We start from the raw sequence: 18065 nt of genomic DNA, 5'->3' as shown, positions 1-18065 counted from the left end.
TCAGTGGGGACAGACACATGTAGGCCTGAATATCTATTAATGGTAGATGACTGAATAAATGCATGCATGCCACACACAGAAAGTTACCTAGTGCAGAGTCCTCCCCAGGACTCACACTATGTTTAAAGGTACACACCTGCTTCTCTCGTGTACTGAGGGCCGTAGGCTACACGCCTGGTCTGTCTCTCATTCCCCTGTAACGGGATTCAAGTCTCCAGAGCGCTGACTTCCTCCTAATCACTAATCTAGCAAATCTGGCCAGCGGTGTGCAGTCATTTATGCTTTAGTCTGAATCCCAGATCAGTGCCAACTTCCTCCAGATATTTGCAGTTTAAACCTAATTTGATATGACTTTATCTTGAGGGAATTGCAGTTAAGGGGAGGGAGGTGCACTGTGGGACCGAAGCATCTTCCTGTGCCCATAATTTTATGCCTCGGAGGAAGCCAAGAGTCAATGTGGGTCCGGTTCTGGCGTGGGAGTGGGGGGACTTGACAGTCGAGGCAAACTCAGGACACTTTGAAACACACCAGAACCTTTCCGGGCCCCGAGTTACCGCCCAACTCCGTCGCTGTCCCCCGGCGCTTCCCTCAGCAGCATCTTTCCCTCCCTGGGCCACCTGTGACGTGAGGGCCCAGCTCTGTGGCTGCAAATTCCCTCTACCTCTGAATAGCGTAACTCTAGGAGAGACTTTGTTTTCTGGGGAGATTCTCTCTGAGTTTTCAGGAAGATGTTGAAGGGTTCTTTTTTCCTCCTCACATCAACCAATTCTCCAAGTCTCTGACACCAGTCCGGTGTCCAGCAATTCAATTCGGTTCTGACACTCACAGTCCGGAGTTAGCACGGACCCCATGGGGTAAAGGCTCAGCTCCACAAAACCGCCCCACGTGAGACACCAGTCAGTCACAAGCCCCAGACCCCCGGTCCTTCTAACAGACCAGCTGTAAATAGGAAATTCCACGACCCCCTTCTCGGGCTCAATAATTTGCTAGCACGGCTCACAGAACTCAAGATTACACTTCACTTAGGTTTACTGGTTTATTTAACAAGATGCACTTCAGGAACAGCCAAATGGAATAAATGACAGGGCGGGGTACGCAGCAGGGGGAAGAGGGCACAGACTTCTCACGCCCTCTCTGGACATGCCACTCTCCCAGCACGTTGATGTCTTCACCAACCAGCGAGTTCTCCAAATCCTGCTGTTTTGGGGCTTTTATGGAGGTTTCATTACATAGGTGTGGTTCGTTAAATCCTTGGCTACTAGGGATTAATTCAATCTCCAGCCCCTCTCTTCTCTCCAGAGGCTGCAAGTCCCAGCTTCTAACCAAGGCTTGGTCTTTTTGGTGACCAGATCCACCCCGAAGTTATCAAGGACCCACCCAGACCCATCTCATTAGAACAAAAGATGCTCCTAGACCCTTATCACTCAGGAAATGCCAAGGGTTCTAGGAGCTCTGTGCCAGGACCCAGAGACAAAGACCAAATACCTTTCTGTGACAGCTCAGATGTGTACAGTCAGATTCAGAGCCTGGGGTGCAGGTCAAATCCCTTAGCCTTCCCCAGCCCTGCCCGTTCAGTTCAGTTTCTGCTGTAGAAAGTTTCTATACCGTCTGCATCTGTATCCCCCACCAACTGTGAGCACCCTCCCCCTCCCACCCAGATGCTTAGCTTGGGACACTCAGGGTTTTGTGTGGCCCTAGTAGCCTGCACAAAGGGTTCTTAGGCAAGGCATTCCATTCCCTCCTTCCTGGAGTATTAAGAGTAAATGTTCTTCAGTTTAGAGGACATTGGTGAGACAGCAGGAGGCACCCCCTAGCTCTGGGCATGGTAAAAGGCTGGAAAGGGTTGCATACAGAAGCTAGGAAGCTTCCATTCCTGGAGATCTTTAGAAAAGTCCAATTGCTTCTGGGTGACGCAGTCACTCATTTCCATCACGTGTCACAGGTTTCGTTGAGCTAAATCAACCCTGGTGTCTGGACCCATTTTCTCCCAAGTCCTCGCAGCAGGAGGTTTGAGAATCCATAGGTGGGTTAGTGATGCATCGTTGCTCGGCCCACAGGGTATCTCTATGAGCATGGAACCAGCTGTGACTCCTTTGGAGTTGGGGAAAGAGGAGGGCCTGGCAAGAAATCATGTGTTAAGAGTGGTGCTCGGCTGGCAAATTCCTATTCATCTTTCAGGACCCAGCTCCAGCACTCCTTATTTTGAAAAGCCTTGCCTGTCCCCCTGTCCCCCCTACTCTTCCTTCCCCAGGTTGAATCAGATATCTCTTCTCTGAGCTGACGTGGCCTGTGCTTAGTTGACATTGGTCTATTCCCCTGCCTTCAAACAGTGTATGCTCCACTCTGTCCCCACAGGACTGTGAGCTTCCTGAGGGCCAGAACCACGCCCACTTCACCTCTCCCTGAATCCCTGGACAGGAGGGACATGGCAGGGGCTCAGTGCATGTGGCTGGAGTGTTGGGGGCATTGGCCAGGAGCTCATGCATCACAGAGAGCAGACAGCCCAGGGACCGCAGTGTGGAAACCAGGTGAGAAGCCCTGGTCTCGGGTCCGCAGCCTTCCTCAGCCTCTCACTACGCAGCGGCCTGGATTCCTAGCAAACTGCACCAACTCCTCGTGGCACACCAGGCTCCGAGCTCGTCTGCACAGCATCCTCGCGCAGAGCAGCCCTGAGCTGCGGGCACGAATACTAATGCACCATGCAAATGCCAGCCCGGAGCAAGAGAGCCCTGGACTGTCAATTAGCTACCCCCGTGCCAGCTAGAGTGCCCAACCCCCTCACTCGCTGAGGGCCAGCCCAGCGCAAGGAGGGACAACAGAGACAGAAATCAGCTTGAAGGGCCACTGTTGTCAAGGCAGTGTTTTGTGGCAGCCCAGGAAAGGATCTGCATAGAGCAAGTGGAGAAGGGGCCCAGCCAGGCCTCTCAGGAAGGGCCCTCACCCCTCACCAGCACTCAGGGGCCCATGTAATAGTTGCTGCACGCGTGTCACTGCTCCTGGAACTGCTACACCATCCTTCCCTCTGCACCCGGCCATCTATGTGCCAGGACATGTACATATGTCCCGTGGTGTCCTCTAAACCAAGACCAAGGCTCTTCACAGCCACTCTTCCCTGACTCCTGGGAGGGAGGACGAGAGGAAGGCTCCCCATCACCCACCTCCTCTTCCTGACACTGCTATTTCCGCCCAGTTCTTTCTCTTCCCTTCCTCTGCTGTCCATCCTTACTGGATAATAGCACGGACTTTGAAGGCAGGCAGACCGGGTTTGAACCCAGGCTCTACAGATTTCTCCCCCTTTATGGCCTTCAGCAAACTACACTACCTCTCTGAACCTCAGTCTAACAATCTATAAAATGGGGAAAGGGAAGTAACTGCCTTAGTGGCATTGTGGGGATCATTTTATAAATAACTAAGAATTTCAGGCAATTTACTTTGGTGTGCAAGAAATGTTACTTTGCTTGTAGCTTACATTGCTAAGCTTAATTTTTATTCCAAATTCCCATTCCTCTCGGTGGCAGAGAACTCTCAGTTAGTTCAGGATGCTCATCCTAGTGTTGCCTAAACATTCATGGGGGGCTGATGGAGCATCAAGGTATGAGGGGGGTTCCACCTTTGGGGTGCAGCCTTATCACCCCTGCAGACGAGGAGCCCCAAAGGTCCCAGTTCCAGTGCATTCTTCAGTCATGGTGCCAATCAGGTCATATCTGGGGTCCCCCAGCCCAGACCCAACATTCACTGGCTCTCTGGGGGCTTTCTGGGCCACGTCCCTCTTGGGTGAAAAGATTCTCCTCCTTCCCAGACTTGGCCTGGAGAGGTAGGTCAGTACTCCCTGCCTGGAAAATACACACAGCCCAGCGGCTATACGGTATTCCTGCCACACAGGGGGTGGTGTGACTCGGAGGGGGACTCTGGGCTGTGTCCATTCTCCCAGGCTTGACTTGGGAAAGGGCAGGGTCTTCTCTCAGCTTTCACATTCTACCAAAGTCTGGGGTTTCAGTGCCGAGCAGACAATCAACCGCCAGACTCCCCTGAGCTGGAGGTCAAGGACAAACCCCTCTGGCCCCTACTCTCCAACTGGTCACAGATTCTTCCAGGCCTTTCCTCTCACACCAGACCTTACTAAGTCAAAATCCAAGACGGTGACCCCGTTGCTTCCGTGTCATCTCTGCCCCAGGCAGTGAATGCCACAGGTCTCGAATGCGGTCACAGGAAATAGCAGAAGAAATGTCCATTAATATCTCAGTTTTTCATTTCCTCATTTCTGCAGGCCCTGTCCCAGAGACAGCTCTCTCAGCATGATGGCAACCGAGACCTTCTTATCCCCCTCCCTTCCTCACTCCTTCCTCTTTCCCTCCTCCCGGTGCTGGGAGCCTGGAGCCCGCGCTGACGGGTTCAGCAGGCCGTGCAGGGCCAGGGGCGGCTCAGCCACTGATCACGGACATCATTACTAATCACCAGGCAGCTGCAGCAGCGTGGCCACTGCTGCTCCCGTCTCCCCTCCCTGCTCGCTCCCTCCAGGCTCTTCAGCCTTAGGCACTGAGGAGGGAAGGCAGACCCGTGTGCATCCTAGCCAACGGGTGGGCACGACTGCAGCCCCCGGGCATGAGGAGGGTGGATGGGAGCAGCACCTGCCACCCAGATGGTCCAGGACTCTGTGCACCTCCCTGTGTGTCCGTCTCTTACATCCGGGCTTCCCCAGTCGCTGCCTCCCTGGAAAACCAGGGCTGGAAGTCAGTTGCAAGAGCAGCAAGAGGGCTTGGAGCTAGACCAGTGTGTGAGCTCTGGAGTCAGATCATCCACGTTCAAGGCCAGCTCTATCATTTACTCCTCACTGTGTGACTTTTGGCAGATTGCTTAACCTCTCTGTGCCTTAGTTGCCTCATATATAAAATGGAGGATAATGACAACATCTACCTTATGGATATTGGAATGATTGAGTGAGACCAGGCATGTGGCTGGCACACAGTAAGAACTCCATAAACGGTGGCTGCCGCTGCTAATGCAATGATTATATAAACTCTGGAGAATAAAGCAGGGTGTGAACACCATTGACTCCTGGACATTTACTCAAGGAGATTATGGATCCGTACTTTGCACACACTTTAGAAAAACAAGAAATTCTAGCTGGGCATGGTGATGCATACTGGTAGTCCCAGCTACTCTGGAAGCCGAGGTGAGGGAATTGCTTGAGGCCAGGAGTTTGAGACCAGCCCGGGCAACATAGCAAGACCCTGTCTCTATACAAAAAAAAGGGGGGGGGAGGGGAATAAAAGAGAAACAAGAAGTTCTAACCACAGTCCCTGTGTCCCTGTGTCCCTGTGTCCCTGTGTCCGCATTGCCCCAACCATGTCAGCTTCACCTGCCCCCCCTGAACCACACCACTACGGCCCAGAAAAGCAGTTGCCCAGGGCGTCCCCCACTGCTCTGCCCTGAGTCTCACTTCCACTCCCCCCAATCCCATCCCTGTCCACTCAGCTCCTCCCTTGATTTCCCCATCCCGACCTTTGACCTCCTATGTTGACCTGGCCCCCAACTTTGCTGAGTCCCAACATCTGTTGCTCCCGAGGACTCTGGGTGGGGCTGGCACCTGGCCAGAGTTGGGGGCTGTTTCCTCAGCAGCAGAGCTGGAGAGAGGGAAATCCGACAGTTTCTTGGTGACCTCTGGGACAAATCAGTGAATTGTTCATCTTCTTTTTGCCCCCTTAGACTGTGGGTTCCCCAAGGCAGCGAGCATAAACCTCTGCAACCCCAGAGACCAGCTCAGGCCATGACAAACAGGAGGCACTCGCTCGATGTCCTCACTAAATTGTGAGGAATGAATGAGTGAATGAATGAATGAATGATTGGTGCTGATGTTAAGGAGGACCCGCCCCTTTCACGGAGCCTTGTACCCTGCCAGGCGCTACACTGAAGCACGTGTGCGTCTACTCGTTTATCCTCACTACAACCCTAAAAGATGGGCACAATTATCGTACCTATTTTATAGACGCTGAAACTGAGGATCAGAGGAGTCAAAGTCACACAGCTAAGAAATGAAGGGATCAAATCCCTTACCATAATCTTTCTTCCATAGGGCAGGGTTTCTTAACCAGTGTCCACAGATGTACTTCGTGGGGAGACCCTGAACTCCATGAAATTCTACACCAAATGTGAGCATATGCTCGTGCACGCCTGGTTATTCTGGGGGAAAGTGTTCACAGGTTTCATCAGATACTTAAATGTTTGTTTGAACATATTTGAACCCATCCATCTACGCTTCCCCTTTCCATCCATCCTCCCATCCACCCCCAGAGAGCCATCTGATCAATATTCATGAAGGATCTGCCTTGCGCCAAGCATAGTGCTGGCGCCCATGACTCTCTGGTCTCCAGGAATATCCTTCCCCCTCTCCCTGACTGCCCCCGCCTCCGCCCCGCGCACGCACACACTCCAGCAGGATCCGGGTAACTCAGAGGGCTTTGCCGCCAGTGTCTCGGCTGTGTGGGTGGCTGCACTCTGTCTGAACTCATCTCAGCCCCTGGTGGGGACTGGCAGCGCAGGAGCATGAAGGGGGGACCCTTGGGCAGTGCAGCCATCAGGACATGAAGGGCAGAGCCCGTGTCCTGGCTTCCCCGGCTCTTGCCTGCAGCCCACATCGGCCCCACTCCCTCCAGAACATGATCAACCGTGACAGATGAGGCCATGCTTCATGCACAAGGATGTGGCCCAGGAGAGCTGCTTCCCCAGACCCTGTCCTAGTCTTTGCTTCCTCCTGGGGAAGGGTGGTAAGACGGTGCAAGCAAAGGGGGCCAGCAGGGGAAAGTGAGGAATGGAGTTTGTGTTTTCTAAACCAGTACTGCATTCCAGCCAGGGAGACCCTGTGCCAGGCACTGCTGTGATCACAAGCACTTTCAACCACCCCTGTGACCCGCATCGATACTGACGGGATTGTTCCGCTCACAAACATGGAAACTGAGGTTCTGAAAGGTCAAATAACTTGCCCAAGGTCACAAAACAAGCCCAGGACTTGAAGCCTGCGCTCCCTGACTTGAAACTCACATCTACTTCCCTGTCCCCTGAAGACCTACCTGCGTGTAGTGTCATCACCTCATAGTTTGCACAGAGTGACCCAACCTGGCTTCTCCGAGCACCTGCCGCCCCCCACTCATCAGCTCCCGTCTTTCCCTCCCAGCCTTGTCACAGTTTGTAATGATGAGATGACTTGATTGTCTTCAGCCCTAGATTGTCCGTGTCCCCAGGGCAGGGACTCTTCTCTTCTTGCTCATTATTGATCCATATATTTAGAATAGGGCCTGGCCTGGAGATGGTGCTTAACAAATATTCTTTGTTAAGAATGAATGAATGAATGAATAACTCAGTGAGCCCAGAGCCAATAACAATAAAGAACACTTGTAGAGTGCTTTACAGAGAGACAAAGCACTCTCCCTTGACTTTGTCTTTCCCCACCCTCACGCCAGCCCCACAAAGTGGTTGTGTTCATGTTTCCCAAGTGGGGAAGCTAAGGCCCAGGTACACATTTAGCAAGAGAAGAGGGGACTTGAAGCCAGGGGTGAAGGGAGACATCCCTTCCCCTGCCCTGAAGGATCTCAGTTTGAGAATCTGTGGAGCACTCAGGGAGCTCCGGGCCAGGCAGAGCGGCGGAGGGGGCGGGGGAGCGGGTGTATGCAAAGCAGGAGAGACTCGGCCTTTGCTTGCTAAAAGCTCCCAGTCTATTTGAGGAGGCCAGACTTATGCATGCAGAACATTTGGGAAATGGTACAAGACAGCAGCCAGCATAGTGCTGAATTGCACATAATCAGGTGCCAACCACATTGCCTTCCTTAACTAATCTGAGTCTTTTAATACCAGATGGGGACCCTGAGAATAGATTTCCTATCAAACAGATGAAGAGCAAAGACGGAAGCCCAAAGGGAAGGCTGTGGCTTTTTCTACCCCTCTAGCCCAGCACGATGCCTGGCCCGCTGCAGCAGGAACAGTGGTGGCCCACCCTCGGTAATGGGCCACCCTGTGTGCCGGGCACCTGCTACGCCTCACAAACGTGATCTCACCAACCCCTCCCAGCAACACTCCCAAGGAGGTACTAATGTGATCCGCAAGAAGATGAAAGTAGGGTTCAGAGAAAGCACTCATCATGCCCAAAGTCACGCAGTCAAAATCAGCATCTGAACCTTGTTCTAGCAGCCTCCAAAATCCAGACTCAGTGTGACACTCTGCTACCTCCGTTTGTGGCAGGAAGGGACTGTTGTTGTCCACAAGGATGAGAAAATAACATGGCTGAGGAAGGAGTGAGTAGGGAGGAAGGGAAGTAGGAGGGAAGGAGAAAAGAATTAAGAAAGAGAGAGACAGACAGAAGGAGAGAGAGAGGAATGGAGGGGAGAAGGAGGAAGGGAGGGAGGGAGGGAGGGAAAGAACAGGGCATGTACGTTACATAAACTCAGATGTGCACATGCGTGTTTTAGCAAGGTCCCTGCAGGTCTCTGCCAACCTCACCCCTTCCTCCCTGAACAGCCTCAGAGGGGTGCTTTAAGGAATTCTATGTGGGTGCTCATGTCAGAAGGAAAGCCTTGCTCCCAGAGCCTCCTGAGGGTGTGGGCTGGCACCGGTGGTGTGTATTAGTCTGCTTGGGAGGCCTTAACAAAACCCCACAGTCTAGGTGGCTTAAACAACAGAAACTTATTTTCTCACAGTTCTGGAGACTGGAAGTCCAAGATCAAGGCGCCAGCGGGGTTGGTTTCTGGTGAAGCCCCTCCCCTTGGGTTGCAGATGGCCACCTTCTCCCCGTGTGCTCACGTGACCTCTTCTTTGTGCGTAGGATGGATGTCTTTGGTGTCTCTCCTTATAAGAACACTAATGCTCTCAGATCATGGCTCCACCCTTATGACCTCATTTAAACTTAATGACCTTCTTAGAGGGTTCCAAATACAGCCTGGGGAATGAGGCTTCAATATATGAAGTTTGGGAGGACAAAAACATTGAGTCCATACCAGTGTGGACGAGGGAAGGGTCGGAGCTAGAGACGGTGCAAGAGCTAGCTCTCCTTCCAGAGTGAAGGAGCCACAGCCATTGGAGCTCAGGTTGGATGGAGGGGCAAGGTCACCTTGGTGAGTACACCATGCTGGGAGCAACAGGACAAATGGCTTCTGCAGCCAGGGTGGCTAATGGGAAGCTTCCTTGGCACTCCCTCTACACACCTGTTTTGTCACTGCCTCTCTCCCCGTGCAGCTCTCTGCTCTCTGTTGTGAGTTCCCAAGGGGTAGGAAGTGGGTCTGTCATCACCTTTCTCTCTCGCCTCTTACACTTACCCATGTACTTCTGCATGGACACATTCTTTGTGAGCATCTCATGGGTGATGTCTGCTGCATCATACAGTGCGTGTGTGTGTGTGTGTGTCTATTTGACTGCAGATGACACCTACCTCATAGAGCATCATCAGGAACAAATGAGCTATTGTGCATGTAAATACCTGGTACATGCTAGATACATGAATGAATAAATATTTGTTGAATGAGTGAGTGGACGAATGAATCTTCACTTGGGAGAGTGTGCTTCTTCCTTTAAGAGGCAAGGATGATCTGGCAAACACCAGTTTTTACTTACTAACTGTGTTACTGAGCAAGGAAAATTCATTTATTCATTCATTCATTCACTCAGCATAGATTGATTGCACCCTTGTCAGAAACCGGGGGTTAAGTAGAGAGTCCAGAGTTAAATCAGTATAGGTTTCTGCCCTTGAGGAACTTGTAGTCCAGAGGGAGAGACAAGGAACGAAAGCGACAATGAAAACCCAAGTAATGGGTGCTCTGATAGGAAAAGAAGCCCTGCGTGCTCTGGGAACTGACGGGGGCCAGCGAGGGATTCCTGGAGGGGGTGACACCAGAAGTAGATATTCAAGGATGAGCAGCAGGTGGCCAGTGGAGAAAGAGGGGAGGCACATTCCAGGCAGAGGGAACAGCATGTACAAAGGCCCTGAGGCAGGACCATACAGGGCACCTTTGGAAAATAGCGAGGGATCTGTGTGGCTGAGCCCAAAGGGAGCAGCAGGGGACAGGGGGATTGGTAGAAGAAGCCAGGCCACAACAAGGCCTCATAATTCGTGTTGGAGAGTTTGGACTTTATCTTGGTGACTTCACTTTATTCTCCCTGCTCAGAGGCCGCCATTTGCAAACACCTCCAGAACCACATTTCTATTTCTGATCTGTATAAATGGAGCAATTCCTCTCTGCCCTGCTTCTTTCGAGGGTTGTGGGGAGGAGGAAACAAGAAGGTGGCATCCTAGCCTTCTTTCTGTGGCCTTTCAAGTGCTGTCCTGGCCGTGGCCATCAGGCAGTGTGCAGGTTAGCGGAGCTGAGAGTGAAGTGGCCTGTTGTTCCTCCAGGGAGGTCCCGAGGGGCTGGCAAAGATACCTGGAGTGGCATCACTCTCTCCTCAGCAAAGAGCCCTCCTCTCTCTCTTGAGTCCTGGCTGTCCTAGAGGGTCCCCTAGCGACCCAGGCTCCAGCCTCACCCCATCCCCTTCTTCAAGCAGGGAGGGCAGGAGGGAAGCAGGGGCCAGCCCCACGTCCTGCCCCTCCTCCAGGACTCCAGGCCTCTTGGGCATGCGCCAGCCCTGAGCTGGCAGTTAGCAGAGCTGAGGCTTTGACTCTGGTGGGAGCCACAGCAGATATGTCCACCTCAGTGGCGCCCAGTGTCCCCATCTGCCAGCAGAGGAGTCCCCAGGAGGCCATGACAGCCCCAGACTCTGAGTTCTAATCCTACATCCTGGCTGGGCAACTTCAGGCAAATTTCTAACTCCCAGGAGGCTTCAATTTCTCTCTGTGGTAACGAACAGGCAGGACCTGCCTTATTCGCAGGGCTTCCCTGTGGGCACCCCTTGGGGTCATGTGGTCTCACAGCAGCAGGCAATGCAAATGAAGGGGACGTATGTTAGCAAGTACACCTTCCCCAAATACACCTTGCACAAAATAGGACATGTGTTGGGATTTGAGGAAGCATTAAGTGTATAAGGATGAAGAAAATTATTCAGGGTCCCTGGCCAACTCTTGGGTCAGCTGAGGCCCTGAAGGGGCAGCTCATCGGCTGGAAAGAGGGGAAGCAGCTCCCAAGGGACCCTGTACCCTTGGGGTCCAACTGTGTGCCTGTGTGGCCTTGAGCCTGTGTCAATGTGGTGACTGCAATGCCACTTGGCACTGTGCAAGAGTCTGTGTGCCTGGGTGTTTGTGTCTCAGTCTTGTGTAGGGTCCTATGGATGCACCTCTGGGTGTATTATGGCCTTGGGTCTGTCTGTGTGTGTGACAGCAGTGTCCGTGGGTTTGAGGGACTCGTGCCCATATGGTTGCGGGACTATGTATGCATGCGTGTAGGCATGTTTATGACACCATATGTTGCTGGACTCTGCGAACTGCAAACATGCGGTGTGTGTGCGTGTGTGTGTGGTGTGTGTGTGTGTGTGTGTGTGTGTGGCAGAGAGGAGCTGACTGGGCGGGGGTCTGGGAGCAGCCTGGGCAGAGGATACTCAGTGCCAATCATAAAGGGTCTCCGTGGGAACCTCCCCCCCAGCTCAGTTTTGGGGAAGGGAAGCTCCTCTCCAGCCTTCCAGGGTGCAAACCTTGCATTTCAACACCACAAGGGTCTGAGTCCATGGGACGGATCCAAACTTAGTCCTTTCAGTAAGAAGCCACAGTGGGGTCTGGGGGTCTTTGTGATCCAGAGTGAGAGCTCACAGAAGGGAGATGGATGCCTAAATCCATCACTACCCCTCAATCACTAATTCAACCCCTGCCCCACAGCCGATCGCTAAGAAATTACCGTGCAGGAGAGGGAGAGAGAGAGGGCAGAAACGGAAAACACAGAAAGCAAGAGCCCAGAGGGGCGAGGGCTCCTCACCCCCCCCCCCCCCCAGTTAGAAGGTGGGCTCTGGCATTGGAGGATTCTGCAGGCACCTCGGGGCCCCATAGAGCAGGAGGGCACCCTCTTCCACAGACAACCCAGTTAGATGCATGTTTTTTCCCTCTCCTGGGTGAGACAGTCTTGCCCCCACCTCATGAAGTCAGGCAGTGGGTTAAATGACATTTCCCTTGAAGTCAAGTGAAATCACATGCACCCCACACAGGGACACACACACACACACACACAATCAGCTGGGGGCAGTCCATCTGCTGCCCCCTGAACCGCACCCATCAGCTAGGTGCCTAGCCCCGGGGAGGGGGGCGTCCTGTCTGCCTGGGGCGCCTCCCCGGGGTCCCGGCGCGCACCGGGCCAGGCTCCCCGCCCCGCCCCGCGGTGGTTACCCGCCCGCCGCTCCCCGGGCGGCTCCGAGCGCGGGCAGGCGGGCGGGCGGGCGCCGGGCGCGGGCTCTGTTCATTCATGATTGCTACTCGCCCCCCGGGACCCAGCCCGAGCCGGGAGGGAGCGAGCGTGCGGCGGAGGGGCGGGCGGAGCGCGGCTCCCGCACCGCGCGGCGCTGGCTCGGCAGCCTCGGCCGGGCGGGCGCCGGCCCCGTGTCCAGCGCCTGGCAGGCTGCGGGGCACCGTCCTCGGCCGCGGCGAGGGGACCGGCGGGGCCGGGTGGCGCCGGGCGCGTTCCGCAGGCTGGCCGGGCGGAAGCCAGAGCCTCCGGCGCCCAGCCCCACGCGCTGAAGACCGAGCTGCAGGCGAGCTGCCGGGCTTTTCTCTCTTTTTTTCTTTTTTTCCCTCTCTCCTCCAATTCAGAGTAGACGATCCACACTGATTTCTTCCAGGGGAGGGGAGGGGTAGGGCCCGGGGTCACAAGTGGCACACAAGTCTTCGCTGCCATGGGGGCCGTCATGGGCACCTTCTCATCTCTGCAAACCAAACAAAGGCGACCCTCTAAAGGTAAGCCACCTCCTTCTTCCTTTTGTTCCCCTGGCTGGGTTTGGGGCCGCGGGGTGCTGAGGTGGGTGCGCCACCTGCATCCCTTTGTCTGGACCTTGCTCCCCATGAGGAGCCCGGACAGGTTGTGTCCAGAGGAGTGAGAAACCGATGGGAGGGTTGGTGTGAACCCCAGAGCAGGGAGCCAGAGTGGGTGCTGGCCTCAGGGGTGACGGCCCCCCTGTGGGGCACAGGTGCCAGGACCCTCCTCCCGGGGAAATCTCTAAGAGCAGGATAAAGAGGCACATTCACAGGTGGGGGAGACGGGGTTCGCTGGTGGAAGTGTTGTGAAGCTCTTCCCGTTCCCATGACGGCTGGCGTTTGTGCAACTGTGAGCACCGAGCGAGGGTGCTCCACACGCTCCTCCCGGGTGCCAGGTGCAGACCTGGAAGCCCCAGCATCAGGGAGGGGGTGCGCTGCCTGCCCACCCCGACAAACCTCTGCAAGCCAAAAGGAATCAGCTGCTGCCAGGTGGTGAAAGTCCCCAGGCTCATGTCCTGGTGGCTCAGGGAGTGAGGGGAGAGGGCATCACACGAGCTTGCTGCCTGCGGAGCTCGGGGAACCTCAGGGGAGTTGAGGGCACCGCCAAGGGGTGGCCAAGAGGCGGGTTTATATCAAAGATTGAAAAGCATAATATCCTGGAGTCCCTTCTGTCTGGACTTTGTTCGGCAGCTGCCTTTCCCTAGCCAAGATGCGCCGGTCTCACCAGTGGGAGAGTTGTCAGGTGGGTCCCTGTGAAGCGGGGCCGTGGGGGACTGTGCAGCCTCCTAACCAGCAGTTAGAAAGTTGGTTGTTGGAATAAAGAGACTGAAAGTGCTAGGAAAAGGAGAATGATGGCTTTGGTTTTGTTTAATGCTCACATGCTATTGTGGGTGGTAGGATTTTAAGTAACCTGACACTTAAATGTTCAAGTTCTGCCATTAGAGCCTAGATCCTGGTTATAGGCAGGGGTTACCGCTCCCACCCCTGATGTGCTAGTGAGTAAGACTATAGTGGGGTACTGGTGAGCCCCAAGTGCACAATTAGACCAACCCTTAGGACTGGGTTGGTCTCACCTGGGTTGGGACCCCAGAGCTCCCCCGGGTAAGCTGCCCTGGAAGGCCGCAGGAAGAAGAGGTCCAGGATTCTGGCCCAGCCCCCAGAGACATCGGGCTGGCTGAGCACCAAGGAGGGAGATCTCTGGGTACAGATCGTAGGTGATGAAGCTGGGTTGGCATTTACAGCCTAGAACATGGGAAGAGGCTTCGGCCCCTTTGCCCAGCTGAGCTACACGTCCTGCTGGCAGGGAAGGCACTGGTTGCCCTTTTACCAGTCCTGAGCTGGAGAGGTCTGCAAGCCTTGGCCCAGGGCCTTGACATTCAGAGTTCCACCTCTCGCAGATCCTGGGGTGCTGCTCGACCGGGGACAATGCTCTGTGCCAAATACAGGTCTTTTCTCCCATCATCTATTTGACCACCGTGAGGTTGCAGAGGCCAGGGGACCATGGGGACAGAAAACTCAGGGGTTTGTTTTAAAATATTTTCAATGTCTGTGGGCCTCCTGGGAGGCAGCTAGGTGTCACAAAAAGATCTTGAGCTCTAGAGTCAAGTAGAGTCTGGGTGTGAATCCCAGCTTCATCACTCCCTACCTCCAGGACCTTAGACAAGTCCCCTTACCTCTCTAAGCTTCAGTTTTCTTATCCATAAAATGAGTGAGAATGCTACTTCCAGGAGGGAACCTGGATATGTAGGACACAGAGGGAGGGAGGACCCTGTCTCATATACTGTGTTGTCTGAAACCCCCAGGGCCCAGAGGAGCTTGTTGTAAGGATGTGGGAGTCACATGAATGATGAGTAAGGAGCACCTTGCATAGGGCTGGGAAGAGAGTAAGAGCTCAGATATTACAGTCTAACATTCCCTCTTCCTACGTGCACTCCAGGTCACCCTGGATGAATTCCTTCAGGGTTCCCAGAGGCCAAAGCTCTTGCTTCTCTCTCAGGATTCTAAGAAAGAGAAGAGGGGTTACCAGCATTCAGTGTGCCCCTGCTGTGTGCCTGGCACAGTGCTGGGTGTTTTATCTGCACTCTCTCATTTAACCCTCACTGTCTGAGGCTCCCTGCAGGTCCAAGACCACTGGGTGGACCTCCAAGACAAGCTACCTAAGCGCTGAGTGGTCAGCCACTCTTGCACAGAGCCTTACGCCACTGGTTTGAATTGTCCAGGAATCTGGCTACATATATTCCCCCAGGCATTTGCCCCCAGTGTAGAGTCTTATCTCACTGTCTTGCTCAATGGAATGCTAGCCAGCAAAGACCCTTCCAAGGGAGACAGCTTGGAAACATGGAGAGAGCTCTGGCTGGGGAGGGTGGTGGTGAGTGGTCCCATCCTGGCCAGGTCACTTTCTCCCTTGGAGCCTTGGTTTATCCATTGTAAAAGGAGAGAGTTACATTAGACATTTCTGCAGGTTCTATTTGGTTCTCAAATTCTAAGATTTTTGTTGTTGATGCTCTCACCAAAGCTGCTGCTATGATCTCTGGGATGTGAGGCTCAGATCTAATTAAAAGCAGTCAAAAGAGAGCGGTTGGGATTTTTCAACTTAGGCATCAGTCTCCCTGCTGGGTTCAAATTCAGGCTCTGCCACTTACTAGCTGTATGACTAAGCCTTGTTTTCTTCAACTATAAAACAGGGACAGTAGTAGTTACCATCTTAAAATAGCTGTTGTGTTGTGTGGATTTCAAGGCTAATGCAACTCAGATGTTTAGCACAGGTTCTGCTACATAATAAGTGGTCAGCAAATTTTAGGTACTATTCAATTTATGGCTCTATTATGCAGGTCTTCCAAATGCCCAGAGTAAGGCCATCTTGGAAGTAGGCAGTATCTCTGAGAATCTTAACAGTTCATTTCTGGAATCCTCTTCCAGCCCTTTCCAGGTAACTAGGACCAAAAATCCAGGCACAGAGACGCTGGTCCTTTGCTGCAGCCCCCAGTGACCTCTGCTCTGTTGCTAGTCCTGAGAACATCATAGCCTGCTCAACTAAAACCCTGAATGCTTTGAAAATACAATGTGGAAGTACATACATATTTTTAAAATAGGGCAAAAACTCCACGTGATTAGTGCTGCCAGAGGAGTGCACCTAGCCTAACCTGGGTGTTCAGAGAGAGCTCCCTAAAGGCAGCAGAATCTAAAGTCATTTAAGGGCCATGCCACTGAATAAAAATATTCAAGTTCATTTCCTGTCCTTCTCTCTGTTTGGAATCTTTATGTGTCTTTAATTCAAAATTGGAAAAGCCCTGCTTTTGGGATTCAACCTGTGCATCCCGGTCCCAGGTAGAATTTCTGGCTCAACAGTTTTGCATGTGCCCATCATACCAAGGGCTGCTCCTGGGCGCGCATGGGTAAGTGAGACAGGTTAGGGTGTCAGGAATACCCAGAGGAGGGTCGTTCAGGTGCAGCTGCTGGGCCTGTGGGGGGCGAGAGAACTTGGAGAAGACATCACTAGACCAAGGCCATCTCAAGAGAGATTTGCCTGTAAGCAAAGAATCCCACATTGCAGGAGTGGCTGGGTTATAAATCCTCCATGACCAGGTGAAAGCTTTCGGAACTTTCAGAAAGGGCTGGGCTTTGGATCTCCAGAATGCTCATTGTGTAGGTGCGCGGACCAAATCCCACAGCTATCAGATGCTTTTTCTAAGGCCAGATGGCAAGTTAGAGGCAAATACGGCACCAGTCTCCTGGCTGCTAGATCACTGAGCACCTTGGAGAGCTCATGGAAGCAGAGTGTACCTGAGGAGGCCGGGTCTGGGGCTTATCGGTCAGGGCAGCGTGTTTTACCAGAGAGAGTTGGGGGACCAGCAAGAGGCAGAGAGGCAGAGAAAATCACACAGTCCTGTGCCTGGGGGATCTTTTGCAAGTCATTTCACCTTGCAAATGCCAGTTTCTTTGACTAGAAAGGGGGAATGCTAATTTGTAGAGACCTGTGTCTTGGGCGTTACCAGTGCCTGCATCTTTGCCCATCCTTTTAACTCCGTAATACCCTTTTCCCATCCCTACCTCCTTGTCTAATGGTTAAAATTCCACTCACGTTCCAAGACCTCACTAAGCTCTTTCCATATTCAGGAAGCCTTTTCCAAGCCCCAGAGAGAAGTCACTTCTCCCGTCTAAATTCCTGAATTCTTTTAAGGTGTCCATTCTTGTGATTCACAAGTCACACTGGCAATCAGGCAATCAGTGGAGGTGCTAACCCCTCTTGCCCAACCAGAGTACAGGTTTCTTGGGGCAGGAACCTTGTCTGACTCATTCTTCACAACAGCCAGCTTGGTTCTTTGCACGTAGTAGGTATTCAATAAATATTTTCTGAAGGAAGTTATAAATAAGGGAATGGTTGGCTGTTCTTCATTATCTCCTAGATTTTGCAGACCCTGCAGGAAAAGTTAACTTCCCACTGGAATTTCAGTTACCAGCCCTCTGCCTGGAATGAATTCTGTTATTTGGTCTGCTGGCTTTGAATTGGCTTTGTCCATGAAATGTACCGAATCTGTTTACGATTTAGCAAGAAAGTGCTGAGAACAGTGTTCCTACTCCCAGCCCCCTGATAGTCACAAAAGTGCAGGGAGCCCACACACAGTGCCAAGCACTGTTCTGGTCCCTCAGTCCCAGAAGCAGCTCAGTGGAGTCAAGATGAACAGAAAGAGAGAGATGGAAAAGACTGGAAGAGGGAAGGGAGGAGTCAAGATGAACAGAAAGAGAGAGATGGAAAAGACTGGAAGAGGGAAGGGAGGAGACTTACTGCCTAAAATCAGTGGGGTTTTGTCCACTGGGAGGGCTTTGTTCCATAAATGCATGCTAAACGTGCAAATGCATACCTTACCATATGAGTGAAAGGATGAATGTTCAAATGAATGAGGGAATCAGTAAATGAGCAAATGAATGTGGAAGCAAATGAATTATCAAAGGAATGACAGAAGGAATGATTGAATAAAGCATTCATGAATGAACAAATGTGTCCATAAATGAGGGAATGAATGATGAAGTCCTGGAAAAGCTATAAGAAAAGACTGTCTTTTCACTAAGAGCATTTAGAGTCATGCTTCCCAAATACTGGATCTAAGCCCTCCACCATGAAATTTGGAAGGAGTCAAGGTAACAAGAAGCCCTCATGCAGATAATTAACAGTAAACTTAAAGCAAATGCTTCCTAG

The 18065-nt window shown here is 52.7% G+C and overlaps 1 protein-coding gene across 4 annotated transcripts in view; it reads left to right on the top strand.

Annotated features, from left to right (window-relative positions):
• Window positions 1–18065, top strand: part of KCNIP1 (potassium voltage-gated channel interacting protein 1) — a 304488-nt gene that overhangs the window by 98724 nt on the left and 187699 nt on the right. For 2 of the 4 annotated variants that reach the window (XM_069484220.1, XM_069484217.1), the window contains exon 1: window positions 12790–12850. The exons of the other annotated variants lie outside the window; for them this stretch is intronic. In XM_069484220.1, the coding sequence (XP_069340321.1) occupies window positions 12790–12850 (61 nt within the window). Of the gene's footprint in view, window positions 1–12789; window positions 12851–18065 lie in introns of those variants that run through there. 4 annotated transcript variants of the gene reach the window in all.

The sequence above is a fragment of the Eulemur rufifrons genome, chromosome 10 (assembly GCF_041146395.1).
Source record: "Eulemur rufifrons isolate Redbay chromosome 10, OSU_ERuf_1, whole genome shotgun sequence".
In the NCBI taxonomy this organism is placed as follows: Eukaryota; Metazoa; Chordata; class Mammalia; order Primates; family Lemuridae; genus Eulemur; species Eulemur rufifrons.
Note: the sequence above shows the minus strand (reverse complement) of the source record. Positions and strands in the feature narration are given on the sequence as shown.